Below are 15,621 nucleotides of genomic sequence, written 5' to 3'. Positions count from 1 at the left end.
GAAAATAAAGTATAGGAAAAAATTCTTTCAAAATTTTTTTTTTATCTGGTTCTTTAATTAAGGACACGGAATATGAAAATGTATGTAGCTATTTATCAATATCACTGTTAACTGCCTGATATATTCCAAATTTTTACTCTCTCTATTGAGAATAAAAGTAACACAGGTATAAGCAACTGAGAAAAACCAGTGGACCTGGAGGGCTTGTAATTAAATACTGTACCTTTTCGATAATAGAGGGAATAGCTTCTAGGCTTCTTGGATGGGCAGAGAACTTGCTATATAATCTACAAGCTTCAACCTATACATGAAAAGAAAATCACTTAAAATAAGCGCATGCATGATATTACTCTTCTGAAAGAAGACGAAATGTTAAGTCACTACATTCTATTATGTTTAGAGGCAAGACGGAGAAAAATGCATTATCTGGATTGTTTCTTAAAAGCCTATGCAAAGTACAACCAAACATCTGCCTTGGTACAATTCAGGAAGAAAATCAAAACAAGACACCATTTTCATTTCTCAGACGGGCAAAAATGAAAAAGTTAGGTAATAACACTCATAAACTGTGGTGAGAAAATAAATGGGGAGGGAAGTTGACAATATCTCCTAAAAATGTAAGTAAGAATATCCTTGGACGCAGAAATTCTACATCCAGGGATACACAACTTTATCTGTTACATCTCACTATAATAATAATCTATTTTTACATTGCTGCCAGTTTTCCAGGTACATGCTTTGTTGCTATGCTGTTTGGCATAAATTCAGTATTGCTCGTTTTTCACTGTTCAGTGTACTTTGAAGCATTATATAGAAGCTGTTTCTCTTATTACTTTTTGGTATAAAATCTATGGAACAGTTGGTAGTTTTAAGTCCCGCAGGTGTGGGCAGGACTCTTCCTTTCAACTTTTCTCTTCCTCAAAGTTTGACAGTCCCAAATCATTTTTATTCCTGAATTTTCTTGATTCTTTAAAGAACTTATTTTCAGAGTTTAAATTTCTGTCAAAAAGGTTATCTTTCTTGGAAGATTGCTAAGTAGAGCCTAAGCTTTCTTAACACTCACATTGAGAGTTTCCTGTAGTTGAGGAAAATCACCTTTAAGCTATCTCAGGTATTACTATTTTATGTGTTTATTTTGCAGATAGGAGTTTTAATTTCTCTTCTCCATAAATCTTAATGGAGTATAATTATACTACAGAGGGAAGATCTTAGAGATGGGTACCTGAGGAAACTCCTGGAAGGCTCCCATTGTTTCCTGACTTCTTTCAGAGGAACCACCAATCACAACCAAGGGCCTGAAATATTAATTTTTTAAAAGAGAATTACAACAAGTGCCCAGAGAATAGAAAACACCCAGTGAATATTAAAAAAAGAAAGAGAATTACATTTTCTTTTACAAAACTGTCAATTTAAAAAGATTGAGGAAACATCTTGGTCTGAGAAAACGCTTCCTCAATTTCAGAAAAATCTGAAATTTATAGTAAATAGTTTTTCTTCATACGCCTCTCTCCCCTGCCTCTTCTGGATACTGATGCTAAAACCTCTGGGTGGTGATGATGTAAAATGAATTGTTATGCTGTTCCTATTATTCTCGAGATTAAGAGAAGGAAACATTTTTTTCCCACACTTTCCTAACTAAGTCTATTTGGAAATGGCAGAATGATGAGAAAAATTCCTCAGCAATAAAATTCTCAGGGAGAAATAAAAGATAGCAAAGCTAAAGTTACTTAAAAATTATGAGACACTAAAGTCGATAAGAAAGTGTAGGAAGAAAGCAAAGAAGGACCTGAAAGAAACACATGGTAAGTAATGCCCTCCCCCTGGGAAATTTAAACACTGCGTGAACTGAACAGAATACAGCCCCCTTGGGCTTCCCTGGTGGCTCAGTGGTAAAGAATCCTCCTGCCAATGCAGGAGACGCAGGTGTGATCCCTGACCTAGGAAGATCCCACATGCTGCGGAGCAGCTAAGCCTGTGTGCCACAACAGGCTCTGAGCCTGTGCTCTAGAGCCCGGGAGCCCCAGCTCTTGAGCAGATGTGCTGCAACTACCGAATCCACGTGCCCTAGAGCCTGTACTCCCCAACAAGAGACGCCAACGCAATGAGAAGCCCACCCTCCGCAACTGGAGAGTAGCCCCTGCTCGCCACAACTAGAGAGAACCCCACACAGCAACAAAGACCCAACAGAGCCAAAACCAAATAAATACAAATCAAATTACTAAGAAAGAAAAAGACAGAGCCCGCTTTAACATGACTGTACTGGTAAAGAATCAGAGATTAAGAACCAGGATTAAGGGCAAGAGCAACTAATCTGTTTATAAAACCAACTCAATAAATATGATTTCAGCTGTCCTGCTGGTTATGCAAGACAAGGTGACAAGTTGAATACCTGCTTGCATACTGAGCTGGGAGCTTTAATAAAGAATTCTTCACTTAAAGAGACTTACACACACATTCACTTACATATACAGATATGGAATATACACATATTCATCCCAAAATATTAAGTGTTTTTCTCCAGGTAAAAGAATTATCGATGTTTTTTTATTTTCTTCCTAATTTTTCACTAAGTCATTTCCTCAAGCATATGACCCCCCATCTTCCCACCACAGAGCAGTGGTTCCCCACTGGATAAAATCATGTGTTGATATTTTCAAGAAAATGTTTTCAGTAACAATGATCTAATTACCAACCGTTCATGTTTACATTTGTCATACCGCCCAAACTGTGGATGAGACCTGGGCCAGAGACAACAAGGCAGACTCCCGGCCTAAAACCAAAACAGAGTTAATTATATTAAAAGCAGGTCAAATGCACTACTTGATTCATACCACTTTAGGGTGAAATGAAATCTTCTTGGACTTCAAAGGAGGGATACATAGGTCTTTGCTACAGCTGTAAAACAATTATTAGCATATTTTTGAATTAGTTTAAAAAAAATTATATCAGTCTTCCTGCAAGAAATAAGGTATTTACCATCCTCACACTGTATTTCATTAAACTTTTCATATTTTGCTCCTGCTATATTTGGGCTAAATCAAGGTGATTGCATACAGAAGCAAATTTTTGACTACTGAGTGTACTTTCGTATGTAAAAAAAAGTGGTTTTTAAACATTTCTTAACAAGTAAATATATAATGTAAATTGGTCTTTGATAGAAAGTAATTCTGAAATGTAGTGTTCTGCTCCAATATTTTAAGTTGAACTTGAATGCTTTACCCTAGATGACTTTCTAAGCTTAAAGCACTGAAGAAAATGGTATCTCCATACAATTCAGCTTACCATTTTCAATTTATAAAGTAACTTCTTAGGAATCTCTATTTAAGACAGCCTTTAAATTGGTGCAGCCACTATGAAGAACAATGTGGAGGTTCCTCAAAAAACTAAAAACAAGTATCATACAATCCAGCAATTCCATCCTGGGTATTTATCACAAGAAAACAAAAACATTAGTTCCAAAAGATACATGTACCTAGGTTCATGCAGCACTATCTACAATAGTCAATATACAGAAGCAACATCACTGTCCTTCCATGGATGAATGGATAAAGACGATGTGGTGTATACACGTATACATATACATACACACACACAATGAAATATCAGCAATAAAAAGGAGTGAAATCTTATGAATGAAATCTTTGTGGCAACATGGATAAACTTGGAGGATATCATGCTTAGTGAACTAAGTCACTAATAAGAGAAAATCAAATACCATATGATTTCACTTATATGTGGACTCTCAAAAACAAAACAACGAACAGACAAAACAGAAACAGGCTCATGGACACAGAGGAAAAGCTGGTGGCTGCTGGAGGGAAGGTGGGTAGAGAAATGGAAAAGACAGGTGAAGGGATTAAGAGGTACAAACTGCCAGCTACAAAACAGGTAAGTCACTGGGATGAGATGTACAGCATGGGGGACACAGCCAGTAACACTGCATCTAACAACTTTGCATGGTAACAGATGGGAACTGGTTTTACTGTGGTTACCGTTTCATAATGCACACAAATATCAAATCACCATGTTGGACACCTAAAACCAATTTAATACTATATGTTAATTACAAGTCAAGTTTAAAAAAGAAGCTGAAATAAAACAGACTTGAGCTTACCTGCCTGTCAGATATCCAACTGCAGAGGCAGCATAGCAAGCCTACAAAAAAACAGAGACTTAAGCCTTTTGGAACTTTCATAGTATTAAATCATATTAAGCAATAGGTATTATACATATAAAGTATGTATGTAATAACTTACTCTCAATAATGGGAAAATGGAATATTTTTCATTTTAATAAGTAATCTATCTGTACATCTCAGATAATCACTTAAGTATCTAAATCTGATAGTTTTTCAAGGAATTTGTCCATATCATCCAGTTTACTCATGACATCATCTTATAATTGCTTAAACATCTGCAGGATCAATAGGAATGCCCTCTTTTTTATTCCTAACATTGATAATCTGTGCTTTTTATGTTTTACTCTTTATCAGTCTTGCTAGAGATTTACCAAATTTATTGATCTTTTCAAAGAAACAATTTTTGGATTTGTGGCTTTTCCTCTACTGTTTGTTTTCTCCTCCACTGATTTCCACTCTTGTGGTTATCATTTTACTACTTTCAGTTGGGGTTTACTTTGGTTTCCTTTTTCTAGCTTCTTAAAATGCATGTTCAGAGCACTGACTTTTGATCTTCTTTAGTAAGAGATTTATTTTAAACTATCTCCTCTAAGAACGCCTTAGCTGTAGCTCACATGTTTGAGATCTCATTTTCTCATCATCATTCAATTCAAAATGTTTTCCATTTTCCACTGGGATTTCTTCTTCACCCCACTGGTTAGTTAGGCTCCATGGTGACATCTCCCTTTTCATCCCTGATACTGGTAATCTGTCCCTGATACTGGTAATCTGTATTTTTTTCCTCTTTTATTCTTAATCAATCTGCTGTGAAGTTTATTGATTTTAATTAATCTTTTCAAATATTTATAATGTATTGAACTTTCAAATGTTTGGGGATTTTCCATCTTCCTGTTGTTAAATTCCAGTTTATTTCCACATGGTCCAGTCACACACATTGTATATTTTCAATCCTTGCTTGGAGATGGATTGAAATTTCCTTTATGGCCTTCATACGGTTAGTTTTTATTTTTAAACTGCACTTCAGCCAATTACAGAAAGAGGGCGAAGGTGCTAAACACAAGATAATCTGGGAAAATGCTAAATGCCCTTTAGGAAGAAATGAGACGGGGCTGACAAAACGTCCTAACCTCCTTTCTCGGGCTTCCTTCCAAGAAGGGTGGCAACGTGATGACGTGGCATGAGCACTGGCCTGGGTCTTGGGACATCGCTGGAGTTCAGTCATGGCTTTACCATTTGTGATGCGCCACCCTGCAGAGCCACCTACTACACACCCTGAGACGGGACCTTGCCCCATTCATGTTGCAGGTACTATCATGGGCAGGCCCCACGGATAAACTGGGGACACGGATGTGCGAAGAAGAAATAAGTTATTTGTGATCCCCCGGAACTCACAGCCTAATAGGGAAGTCAGGCGAGGCAAAAAATACACAGAAACAGACACACAACAATAGCTCCTTATACGACGGAAGCACAGGGGGCCAGGATTCAGACCAGGTAACTGTCCCTTCCGATTCTGACACTCTGTAGACTTGGCAGAGTTCCACACTGTGTGGCTGTAAGAGCAAGGACTCCAGAGTGAGAATCAGATCAGATCAGTTGCTCAGTCGTGTCCGACTCTCCGCGACCCCATGAATCACAGCACGCCAGGCCTCTCTGTCCATCACCAACTCCCGGAGTACACTCAAACTCATGTCCACAGAGTCGGTGATGCCATCCAGCCATCTCATTCTCCGTCGTCCCCTTCTCCTCCCGCCCTCAACCTTTCCCAGCAACAGAGTCTTTTCCAGTGAGTCAACTCGTCGCATGAGGTGGCCAAAGTATTGCAGTTTCAGCTTTAGCATCAGTCCCTCCAATGAACATCCAGGATTGATCTCCTTTAGAATGGACTGGTTGGATCTTCTTGCAGTATAAGGGACTCTCAAGAGTCTTCTCCAACACCACAGTTCAAAAGCATCGATTCTTCGGCGGTCAGCTTTCTTCACAGTCCAACTCTCACATCCATACATGACCACGGGAAAAACCATTGCCTTGACTAGACGGACCTTGGTTGGCAAAGTAATGTCTCTGCTTTTTAATATACTATCAAGGTTGGTCATAACTTTCCTTCCAAGAAGCAAGCGTCTTTTAATTTCATGGCTGCAATCAGCATCTGCAGTGATTTTGGAGCCCAAAAAAATAAAGTCTGACACTGTTTCCACTGTTTTTCCATCTATTTCCCATGAAGTGATGGGACCAGATGCCATGATCTTTGTTTTCTGAATGTTGAGCTTCAAGCCAAACTTTTCACTCTCCTCTTTCACTTTCATCAAGAGGCTTTTGAGTTCCTCTTCACTTTCTGCCATAAGGGTAGTGTCATCTGCATATCTGAGGTTATTGATATTTCTCCCGGCAATCTTGATTCCAGCTTGTGCTTCTTCCAGCCCAGCGTTCCTCATGATGTACTCTGCATAGAAGTTAAATAAGCAAGGTGACAATATACAACCTTGACGTACTCCTTTTCCTATTTGGAACCAGTCCTTTGTTCCATGTCCAGTTCTAACTGTTGCTTCCTGACCTGCATACAGGTTTCTCAAGAGGCAGGTCAGGTGGTCTGGGATTCCCATCTCTTTCAGAATGTTCCACAGTTTATTGTGATCGACACAGTCAAAGCGAACAGTATCAAAGAGCATTCTTTACCTGGGTTCAAATCCTGGTTCCGCCAATACCAGCTGTCTCCGTGAGCAAGTTTCTTCACTTCTCTGTGTGTGTGTGTGTTTTAACAATTTTACATTTATTTTTAACTGGAGCCTCACCGTTCTCATCTGCAGCGACGATCAACAGTCGGTCTTGCCTCCCAGGAGCGTTGTGATTGATCAGCGTGAAGTATTAGAGGCGTGAGCGGTAAGCAGCGACCGTCTGCAGTGAACTATCCGCCATCACTGTTACTCACCCCCGAGAACGCGCCGGGCTGAGTCCATACTTACTGCCTGTTCATTCCTCATCCCGACGTATCTGATGCCCGCCTCCTGCGCAGCAAGGGCGATTTCGGTCACCGGGATGCCCACGACGCCGAACATGTAATTCACGTCCTGGGGGGCGGCCAAGAGCAGAGGAATGAGGCCGGCACGCCAGCCCGCCCTTCCGAGGCGGTAAAAAGAAAACCTCCCGCGCACCCCGCTTCTGCTCGCCGCCCCGTCCCGCCGCGTCCCCGTTTCCAGGACGACGCGGCGGCGCCGTCGGCTTCCGTAGCTCCCGCGGCGGGCCGGCCCCTCACCTGGGCTTTCAGGGCCTGGGCGATGACTCGCGCCCCGGACGCCTGCCCCTCGAGCGCGTCACCGCGCGCCGCCAGGTTACTTTCCGACATCCCGCCGCAGCGGAGAGCAGGCCGGCGCGGAGTCGCCCAGTGGGTCCAGCCCTGAGGCCGCCAACCGTGAGGCCGCGGCTCTGAGGGCGGAGGGGCGACCGGCGCCTCTAAATAGGGCGGAGCGGGGCGCGGCAGCCCACGGGCGCTGAGGCGCCGGCACACGCTCGCTCTCCGGTCAGGGCCGGCCTTTCCCCGGCCCGCCCCTCACGGGACCCGGGGAGCGGCAGGAGGGGGCGGAGGCCTCCGCCGAGCGCGCGAGAGGCGGGACCGCGGCGGGGTCTGGGGCCTCCGCCCGCCGCCCGGAGCCTTTTCGGAGCCGAGAGGGCGGGTGGCGCCTGCGCAGAGCTGGGCGGACGGGCAGGGGCGGGGCCGCGGCAGAAGGGGGCGTGGCTCCGGGGGCTGAGCGCGGGTTTTGCTGGGACGCGAGCGGTGGGATGGCGCTCGTTCAGTTCAGTTCAGTTCAGTTCAGTCGCTCAGTCGTCTCGGACTCTTTGCGACCCCATGAATCAGAGCACGCCAGGCCTCCCTGTCCATCACCAACTCCCGGAGTTCACTCAAACTCATGTCCATCGAGTCGGTGATGCCATCCAGCCATCTCATCCTCTGTCGTCCCCTTCGCCTCCTGCCCCCAGTCCCTCCCAGCATCAGAGTCTTTTCCAGTGAGTCAACTCGTCGCATGAAGTGGCCAAAGTATTGGAGTTTCAGCTTTAGCATCAGTTCTTCCAATGAACACCCAGGATTGATCTCCTTTAGAATGGACTGGTTGGATCTTAAAGTATTTTAATACTAGGCTAGGTGGAGCAATGTTGCCTACAAGAGGGCAGTGTTCTGGTCGTAGGAGTTAGTAATTGGCTTAAGAACAAATTGGTAACAGGCAACAGACCAGATGTTCCATGATAGTGGAGTGGAGATTTGATCAGGGGGTATGTTTGTAACTTTAGGAGAAGGGTGGTAAGGGTTTGGGCCCAAACGGCCTGCAGGGCTAACTCGCAAAGTGACAAACATTATCCATGGAAGCCCAATTGCCTCTGAAGGGATGCCAACAGATGGACTTCTAGCAGGCACTGTGTGCCTGTCTCCCTCCCTATCAGGGTCACTGAGAGATGCTGATGTTGTATAAGTTGTAGGAAACATGGAAGATGAAGGCCTGAATATCTAGAGGAATTGGATATTATACAGTATTTCCCTCCCAAGAGCCTGCTATTTTCTGGTTGTCCCTCCAGAAGATTGTAGAGGGAACATTGTGGGCCTGGACGGGGCTCAGGAATACTATGAAACCGGAGGGAAGGGGGCAGGCACAACTTTTGATAGGATGACATAGCTTAAGGGCATAACATAAACTGATTAAAATTAATTAGGTCCAAGATGACTCCACGTTCAAGGTCAGGAGGGGCGGCTGTGAGGAGATACCCGTCGTCCAATGTAAGGAGCAGTGGCTGCGCTTTTCTGGAGCAGCCGTGAAGAGATACCCCACATCCAAGGTAAAAGAAACCCAAGTAAGATGGCAGGTATTGCGAGAGGGCATCAGAGGGCAGACACACTGAAACCATAATCACAGATAACTAGCCAATCTGATCACATGGACCACAGCCTCTTCTAACTCAATGAAACTAAGCCATGCCATGTGGGGCTACCCAAGATGAACGGGTCATGGTGGAGAGGTCTGACAGAATGTGGTCCACTGGAGAAGGGAATGGCAAACCACTTCAGTATTCTTGCCTTGAGAACCCCATGAACAGTATGAAAAGGCAAAAAGATAGGACACTGAAAGATGAACTCCCCAGGTCGGTAGGTGCCCAATATGCTACTGGAGATCAGTGGAGAAATAACTCCAGAAAGAATGAAGGGATGGAGCCAAAGCAAAACAATACCCAGTTGTGGATGTGACTGTTGATAGAAGCAATGTCTGATGCTGTAAAGAGCAATATTGCATAGGAATCTGGAATGTTAGGTCCATGAATCAAGGCAGATTGGAAGTGGTCAAACAGGAGATGGCAAGAGTGAATGTCGACATTCTAGGAATCAGCAAACTAAGATGGACTGGAATGGGTGAATTTAACTCAGATGACCATTATATCTACTACTGTGGGCAGGAATCCCTTAGAAGAAATGGAGTAGCCATCATGGTCAACAAAAGAGTCTGAAATGCAGTACTTGGATGCAGTCTCAAAAATGACAGAATGATCTCTGTTCATTTCCAAGGCAAACCATTCAATATCATGGTAATCCAAGCCTATGCCCCAACCAGTAATGCTGAAGAAGTTGAACGGTTCTATGAAGACTTACAAGACCTTTTAGAACTAACACCTAAAAAAGATGTCCTTTTCATTATAGGGGACTGGAATGCAAAAGTAGGAAGTCAAGAAACACCTGGGTAACAGGCAAATTTGGCCTTGGAATATGGAATGAACCAAGTCACTTCAGTCGTGTCCGACTCTGTGCGACCCTATAGATGGCAGCCCACCAGGCTCCCCCATCCCTGGGATTCTCCAGGCAAGAACACTGGAGTGGGTTGCCATTTCCTTCTCCAATGCATTAAAGTGAAAAGTGAAAGTGAAGTCGCTCAGTTGTGTCTGACTCTTAGCGACCCCATGGACTGCAGCCCACCAGGCTCCTCTGTCCATGGGATTTTCCAGGCAAGAGTACTGGAATGGGTTGCCATTGCCTTCTCCAGAATGAAGCAGGGCAAAGGCTAATAGAGTTTTGCCAAGAGAATGCACTGGTCATAGCAAATAACCTCTTCCAACAACACAAGAGAAGACTCTACACATGGACATCACCAGATGGTCAACACCAAAATCAGATTGATTATATTTGTTGCAGCCAAAGATGGAGAAGCTCTATACTGTTTTCAAAACAAGACCGGGAGCTGACTGTGGCTCAGATCATGAACTTCTTATTGCCAAATTCAGACTTAAATTGAATAGGGAAAACCACTAGACCATTGTCCCCCCTGCTGCTGCTGCTCCTAAGTCACTTCAGTCGTGTCCAACTCTGTGCGACCCCATAGACTGCAGCCCACCAGGCTCTGCTGTCCCTGGGATTCTCCAGGCAAGAACACTGGAGTGGGTTGCCATTTCCTTCTCCAGTGCATGAAAGTGAAAGTGAAGTCGTTCAGTCGTGTCTGACTCGTGCTACTCGGAACCCTATTGGAGCATCGGGTAATCTCATTTCTGTGCATACAATTTAGGAATATTTTCTCTATACACAAATTATATCAACACACGTTTTCTTTTCACTATTTATTTTAAAACATTTAAACATTTTTGAAACTATTTTTACATTTTCAGTTTTTTACAAAACAACCATATAGGACCAGTATCTGTCTGTATCATGCGTGTGTATGTGTGTTTGCCCTGAAGAGAAAACTTTAATTTTGACTTCATAAACCTTGGGAATGTTGAGAAACAAACACTATCTTGAACAAAACAATAAAAGAAAAAGTTATTACATAGACATTGTTACAAAATCTTAAGTCTTCCAATCTGTATATTTAGGATCCATCTTAAGAATCTATTACTAAACTGGGAATGTAGGAAGCAGTACATTGACAGATATATAGTTTGAATGTGCTGGTGTTTGTTTTTTTTTTTTTGATTTCCCATATGTTTGTATCAAAATTAGACATACAAAAGGTACCAATGGATTTCAACATTTTTACAGATCATTTGTTATAACAGTTTTTGAAACTCTACATTTTAAAAAGAAATATTAGTTATTTAATTGTATACATACATCATGTTTGCTTGGGTACAATCTGCTGTGTAGTTGTGACTTTTCTGTGTTTTCTTAATGTCTTCATTGTGTCTGTTTAATCTGCCTTAAGGTAACAGATTTGCATTATGCTCCAAGTAGAAATGTGCAACGTATCTTCGAAAATCCCCGAGGTCTAGAGAGGCACCTGGGTTACAGGCTCTGTGTGGCTGACATGCACTTTTCATGGCTATGTCAATCATATAGCTCACCAAAACTGAGCACCATTTCTTGCTTCTTATTCTCACCCTGTATTTGGAAGTGATCTGTTCCATTTTAGCTACACCTTCCCTGCATTCATCACACAGTTTCACTGTGGATGGTTGACTTATCTGAGGGGTCTCCTTGTCACTGGCAAAACAGTGTATCTCATTGACCACAGACTGATAAAACCATCACCATCCCAACGGCACAGAACGATCGCGTCCTTTTCTTCTGCTCGGAAATCACGGTGCCCCTTCTTCATTGTTTTCGTATGCTCTGCACTCACGAGGGGGCGCTTTTCAGTCCTGCTCTCACGAATTGTCCCTGTCGCCCTCACCCCTTTCTTCTTCCAGGCTGACACCAATGTGACACTTGTGAAGAAGCCATCGAAGCACAGGTGGTGTGGATTCTGGCCCCTTGCCAAAAGAACATCAGCAAAATTCATCACGAGGTTTCCACCGAAACCAACCAACTGAAGTTTGCTAAGGTAAAAATTAAGTTACCTCTTCAGATTTTTAAAAATAGCCATAGTATACAGAAATGGTCTGGTATTGTATTAAACTTTTCCATCCATGTCAAACTTAAAGGATGCTTGACGTCATAGTGGGCATTTAAGATAAACCAAAATAAAATACTTATGTAATACTAAAAGGTCCAGTGGAGATCTTATGTATTGATGAGAATTATATTACTGACTGTATATTTAAATAATACTACCATAAAGTTATAACACTATACTAATAAGAGTAATTGTGGCATAAGTTGAATAATAGTAACTTAACTAAAAAAAAAAGCACATATCAAAATTACTTCAACAGAAATACAGGTAAATGAAAAATTGAAAACATCTTACAAACTATAATGCTTTATCTACTTGAAAAAAACAATCGATTAAGTTACAGTAGCTAAAACTAAAGAGAAAATCAGAAATGACTTTCAAAAGGGAAAACACAGGCTGATGTTGTGTCCTGGTCGTGAGTGTCCGGGCCCGGCTGTGCGGAGCCCGCGGGTCCCCGAGTCTCCGGCTGGACCCCGCCTCACCAGGGGGCCCCGGGACCCAGGGCCTCCCCTACCCTCTCCGGGCCCCCGTGGGCTGCAGGTGGAGCAGCAGGCGCATGCGGGCCCCTCCGGAGGAGCTGGGAGCCGGCCTCGGCCTGGGCCAGCGCCTGCCTGAGGCGGGCGTTCTCCCGGATCAGCGCGCTGAGCGCTCGCTCCATCCCCGCGGCCGCTGCCCGGCGCTCCTGAGCCCTTTCCTCGAGGACGCGCACCTCCTGGCGATGGAAGGCGACGGTTCTCTCCAGTTCTCCGCGCAGGTCTCCAGCTATCTTCCGGGAGAGGTTGCGAATCTGACACTCGGAGTTGAGCTCTCTGCACACGACGAGGAGCCGCTTCTTCGACTCCAAGCAGCGCGCCTCCTCCCTGAACAGTCTTCCGTGAAGCTGCATCGCGCAGCGGTCGTGGGACTCGGGCAGGCTTTGAAGTTTCCGCCTCAGCAGCTGGATCTCCCCGTCGAGCCGTGAATTTTCACACCGCAGGGCCGCTTCCTGCACGTGGAGGCTTGTGATTCGTCCCGGGAGTGCCTCCCGCCTCCGCTGACCTCCCCGCGGGCGCCCGGCGGGCGCTTGCTTTCCCTCGTCGGGAGGCGGCGGGGACACGCTGCAGTCAGCGGCCTCACCGACGGCCTCCAGGGCAGCCTCCGACCCCTGGACAGCGGGGTGGCCGTTCTCCGCTTCCTTCCCTGGCTGGCCGTCTGGGTTCCCTGCATCCGCGCAGTCTCCAAAGAGCTCGGGCAAGGTGAAGACAGCCAGCAGGAGTGCTGCTGTGGACCTTAGTCGGTTGAGCCTGTCTTCCAGCACCCGCTCCTCGCGGGCCTTGGGCGGCTCCGGGCCTCCTCCCAGGCCCTCCTTTTCCTGGACTCGCTGCTTTTCTCTCTCGATTTCTCGGTCAGACGGTTCTGGACTTTCTGGAAAATCAACACTGTTGTTCAAATCAGTCATTTGTTTCTTCTGAGGTCGTTCTCCACCACCCTCTGATGCTTTTAAGGTGTGTTTTCCATCAGTAACTTGGGAAAGGGAAGAAGACTGGCTGTTCCATGCCGTCTCCAGGAAGTCCGCGGTGTCAAGAAACGCTGACCCACTCAGGTTTGCGTTCATGGCCGACAAGCACAAGGTTTGTAACGTGGGAGGACTGGCCTCCACCGGAGGCGGCTTGAGGGCTTCCTCAGCCTGAGCCCGCGGTCCAACATTCTGACTACATTTTCCGCAGACTTCCTCATGGGCAGAAGACCTTTTCCCCAGCGACTTCACACTCCTTAAATTGTGCCATCTCTTTACCATGACAACCAGTACCACAGCACATACCAGGATCTCCCAGCGAAACTCAGGGAGACCTGAGTCGTGTGTCCAGCTCTCAGGAACCACCAGCAGAGTGCCCCATAAATGCTCCAGCATCACCTGGAAGGCAGATCCCAGGGCAGGCAGCAGACCCTTCATGTCTGCGAGGGCTCCACTGCTCTGTGTCTGAGATCCAGTGTCCCGGCGGCCTCAACAGACCGCTCAGAACTCTGCGAAGTGTTCCGTCTCCAAGGTAAACAGGTGCCTGACAACCAGGGCTGATCAGTTAGGCTGGGGGAGGGGAGGCCAGCCAGGTTCCAGGAAACGGTTCTCCCAGAGTGCTCTGAAATAGAGATCTAATCCCCTACACAGGCCTGGGAGGAGGTGCAAACAGCTGATCTCAGCTTGGAGCTGGGCCGTCTAGGCGCACCTGGCCCTTCAGCAAACCTCGGGGTCAGAGCAGGGCCAGGCTGCGCCCCTTTCTGTGCATAGGCACGCTCAGCGGCAAGTGGCGGGGCCTCTTCCTGGGGTGAGGCCTAGTCTCTGGACTGAAAGTTTCCTCCTGCTGCAGAGAAGCCTGGGCCTGTCACCAAAGCCCAGGGCCCGCCCTCCTTTGTGGCTCTCTCTCCCCTTGTGTGTGGTCACCATGCAGGCAGAGCTGAGGACTGGAGGGCATTGCCACCAGCTGTTAGCTGTGAGACGAGTACCCCAGCGCCAACAGCTCAGGAGAAATCAGCTTGAACGTCAGGATCTTACAGCCGCATAGATTCTGTGGATCCAGCACGTTCTTACTGTGTCCCTGGTACAAGGGGACTCTGCTCCCAGGTGACGTGGTGACCTGGGCTGATTTCCTAGTGTGGTCCTGCCATTTGCAGCCCATGTTTCCCATTTTACAGGCCCCTGAGTGGATTTGTAACCCACAACAGTCCTCGTAGAAGTGGCCTAGGGAAGGGTGTAGTGGCTCAATTTGCCCTGTTTGAATCCCATTGAACCATGTCTGTCTCTCCTAGTATCTCTGGCAGGCCCATGCTCAGATCCTCCTAGTCAGGCTCTCAGACTCTACCTAGCATCTCATACTCAGTTCCTTTACTGGACAGGGAAGCAAGGGAACTGGCATCTGAGACCTTTGCAAAGGTCCCAACAGTTCTAAGGCTCAAGAGCCCCTGGTGCATTGAGTGGGGTGCGGGCAGCAAACCCTCCTGAGGGAAGTCAGACCCTTTTCAGGGTGAGAACCAAGCCTGCAAGTTCACATGGTCAATCTTTAAAAAGGCTCAAATGTGGGATGAAGAAATGACAGTGATCTCCAGAGTCCCCAGCTAGCCCTAAAATGTGTGAAATGGAGTTAAAACTATTGACCCATAAAGTGGTCTGGGACTCTTTAGTGACTGAAGCATCTGACTCTTTGGAGAAGATCCTGAAGCTAGGAAAGATTGAGGGCAGGAGGAGAAGGGGCAACAGGGGATGAGATGGTTGGATGGCATCACCGACTCAATGGAATGAATTTAAGCAAACTCCAGGAGATGGTGAAGGACAGGGAAGCCTGATGTGCTGCCGTCCACGGGGTCACAGAGAGTCTGACACGACTGAGCTGCTGAACAACAGAAAGGCAGAAACAAGGCAGTAGAGACAAGTATTCCAGAAAAGGCTCTGGGCTGGCTGTACTTCTGCAGCCCCTTCTGTGGGGCGGCGTTTAAAGAAGCGGGAGGAGTGGTTCCCCTCCCCGCCCATCCCCCGGGCTGTCCCACCTCCCTCCTCTCCTCCCCGCTCTGCTCTTTCATCCTCTCTTTACCTCCCTTGCCTCTCCTGTGTTTCTGTCCTCTTATTTCCTCCCTCTTTTGTGCTTTTAAGAA

General features: G+C 45.9%; 2 protein-coding genes and 1 long non-coding RNA gene across 7 annotated transcripts in view; 1 reads left to right on the top strand and 2 right to left on the bottom strand.

Annotated features, from left to right (window-relative positions):
* LOC129552281 (2-hydroxyacyl-CoA lyase 1-like) overlaps nucleotides 1-7,788 on the bottom strand; it is a 21,474-nt gene extending 13,686 nt beyond the window's left edge. The window contains exons 1-6 of one of the 5 annotated variants that reach the window (XM_088835207.1): nucleotides 7,392-7,788; nucleotides 7,102-7,206; nucleotides 4,115-4,155; nucleotides 2,690-2,770; nucleotides 1,223-1,295; nucleotides 224-301 (exon numbers count right to left, since the gene is read on the bottom strand). In XM_088835207.1, the coding sequence (XP_088691333.1) occupies nucleotides 224-301; nucleotides 1,223-1,295; nucleotides 2,690-2,770; nucleotides 4,115-4,155; nucleotides 7,102-7,206; nucleotides 7,392-7,481 (468 nt within the window). In that variant the 5' untranslated portion in view covers nucleotides 7,482-7,788. Of the gene's footprint in view, nucleotides 1-223; nucleotides 302-1,222; nucleotides 1,296-2,689; nucleotides 2,771-4,114; nucleotides 4,156-6,930; nucleotides 7,207-7,391 lie in introns of all 5 variants that reach the window. The other 4 variants (XM_088835216.1, XM_088835225.1, XM_088835215.1 and 1 more) reach the window with 4 other exon arrangements.
* LOC148778662 (uncharacterized) overlaps nucleotides 7,780-15,621 on the top strand; it is a 19,916-nt gene continuing 12,074 nt past the window's right edge. Inside the window, exon 1 of the long non-coding RNA XR_016037172.1 lies at nucleotides 7,780-11,925. This is a non-coding gene — a long non-coding RNA (uncharacterized LOC148778662). The remainder of the gene's footprint in view (nucleotides 11,926-15,621) is intronic.
* On the bottom strand, nucleotides 12,476-13,930 carry LOC148778663 (melanoma inhibitory activity protein 2-like). Its single transcript, XM_088842935.1, has one exon. The coding sequence runs from the start codon at nucleotides 13,928-13,930 to the stop codon at nucleotides 12,476-12,478; it is 1,455 nt and encodes a 484-aa protein (XP_088699061.1).

The sequence above is a fragment of the Moschus berezovskii genome, chromosome 1 (assembly GCF_049115385.1).
Source record: "Moschus berezovskii isolate FMDL1 chromosome 1, NW_MosBer_1.0, whole genome shotgun sequence".
NCBI classification, from domain to species: domain Eukaryota; kingdom Metazoa; phylum Chordata; class Mammalia; order Artiodactyla; family Moschidae; genus Moschus; species Moschus berezovskii.
The sequence above is the reverse complement of the archived record's forward strand: the minus strand, read 5'-3'. Positions and strand labels throughout refer to the sequence as shown.

Bases quoted from the DNA above. Each gene is read 5' to 3' on its own strand.
- LOC148778663 (XM_088842935.1), bottom strand. From the start codon at position 13,930: ATGAAGGGTCTGCTGCCTGCCCTGGGATCTGCCTTCCAGGTGATGCTG.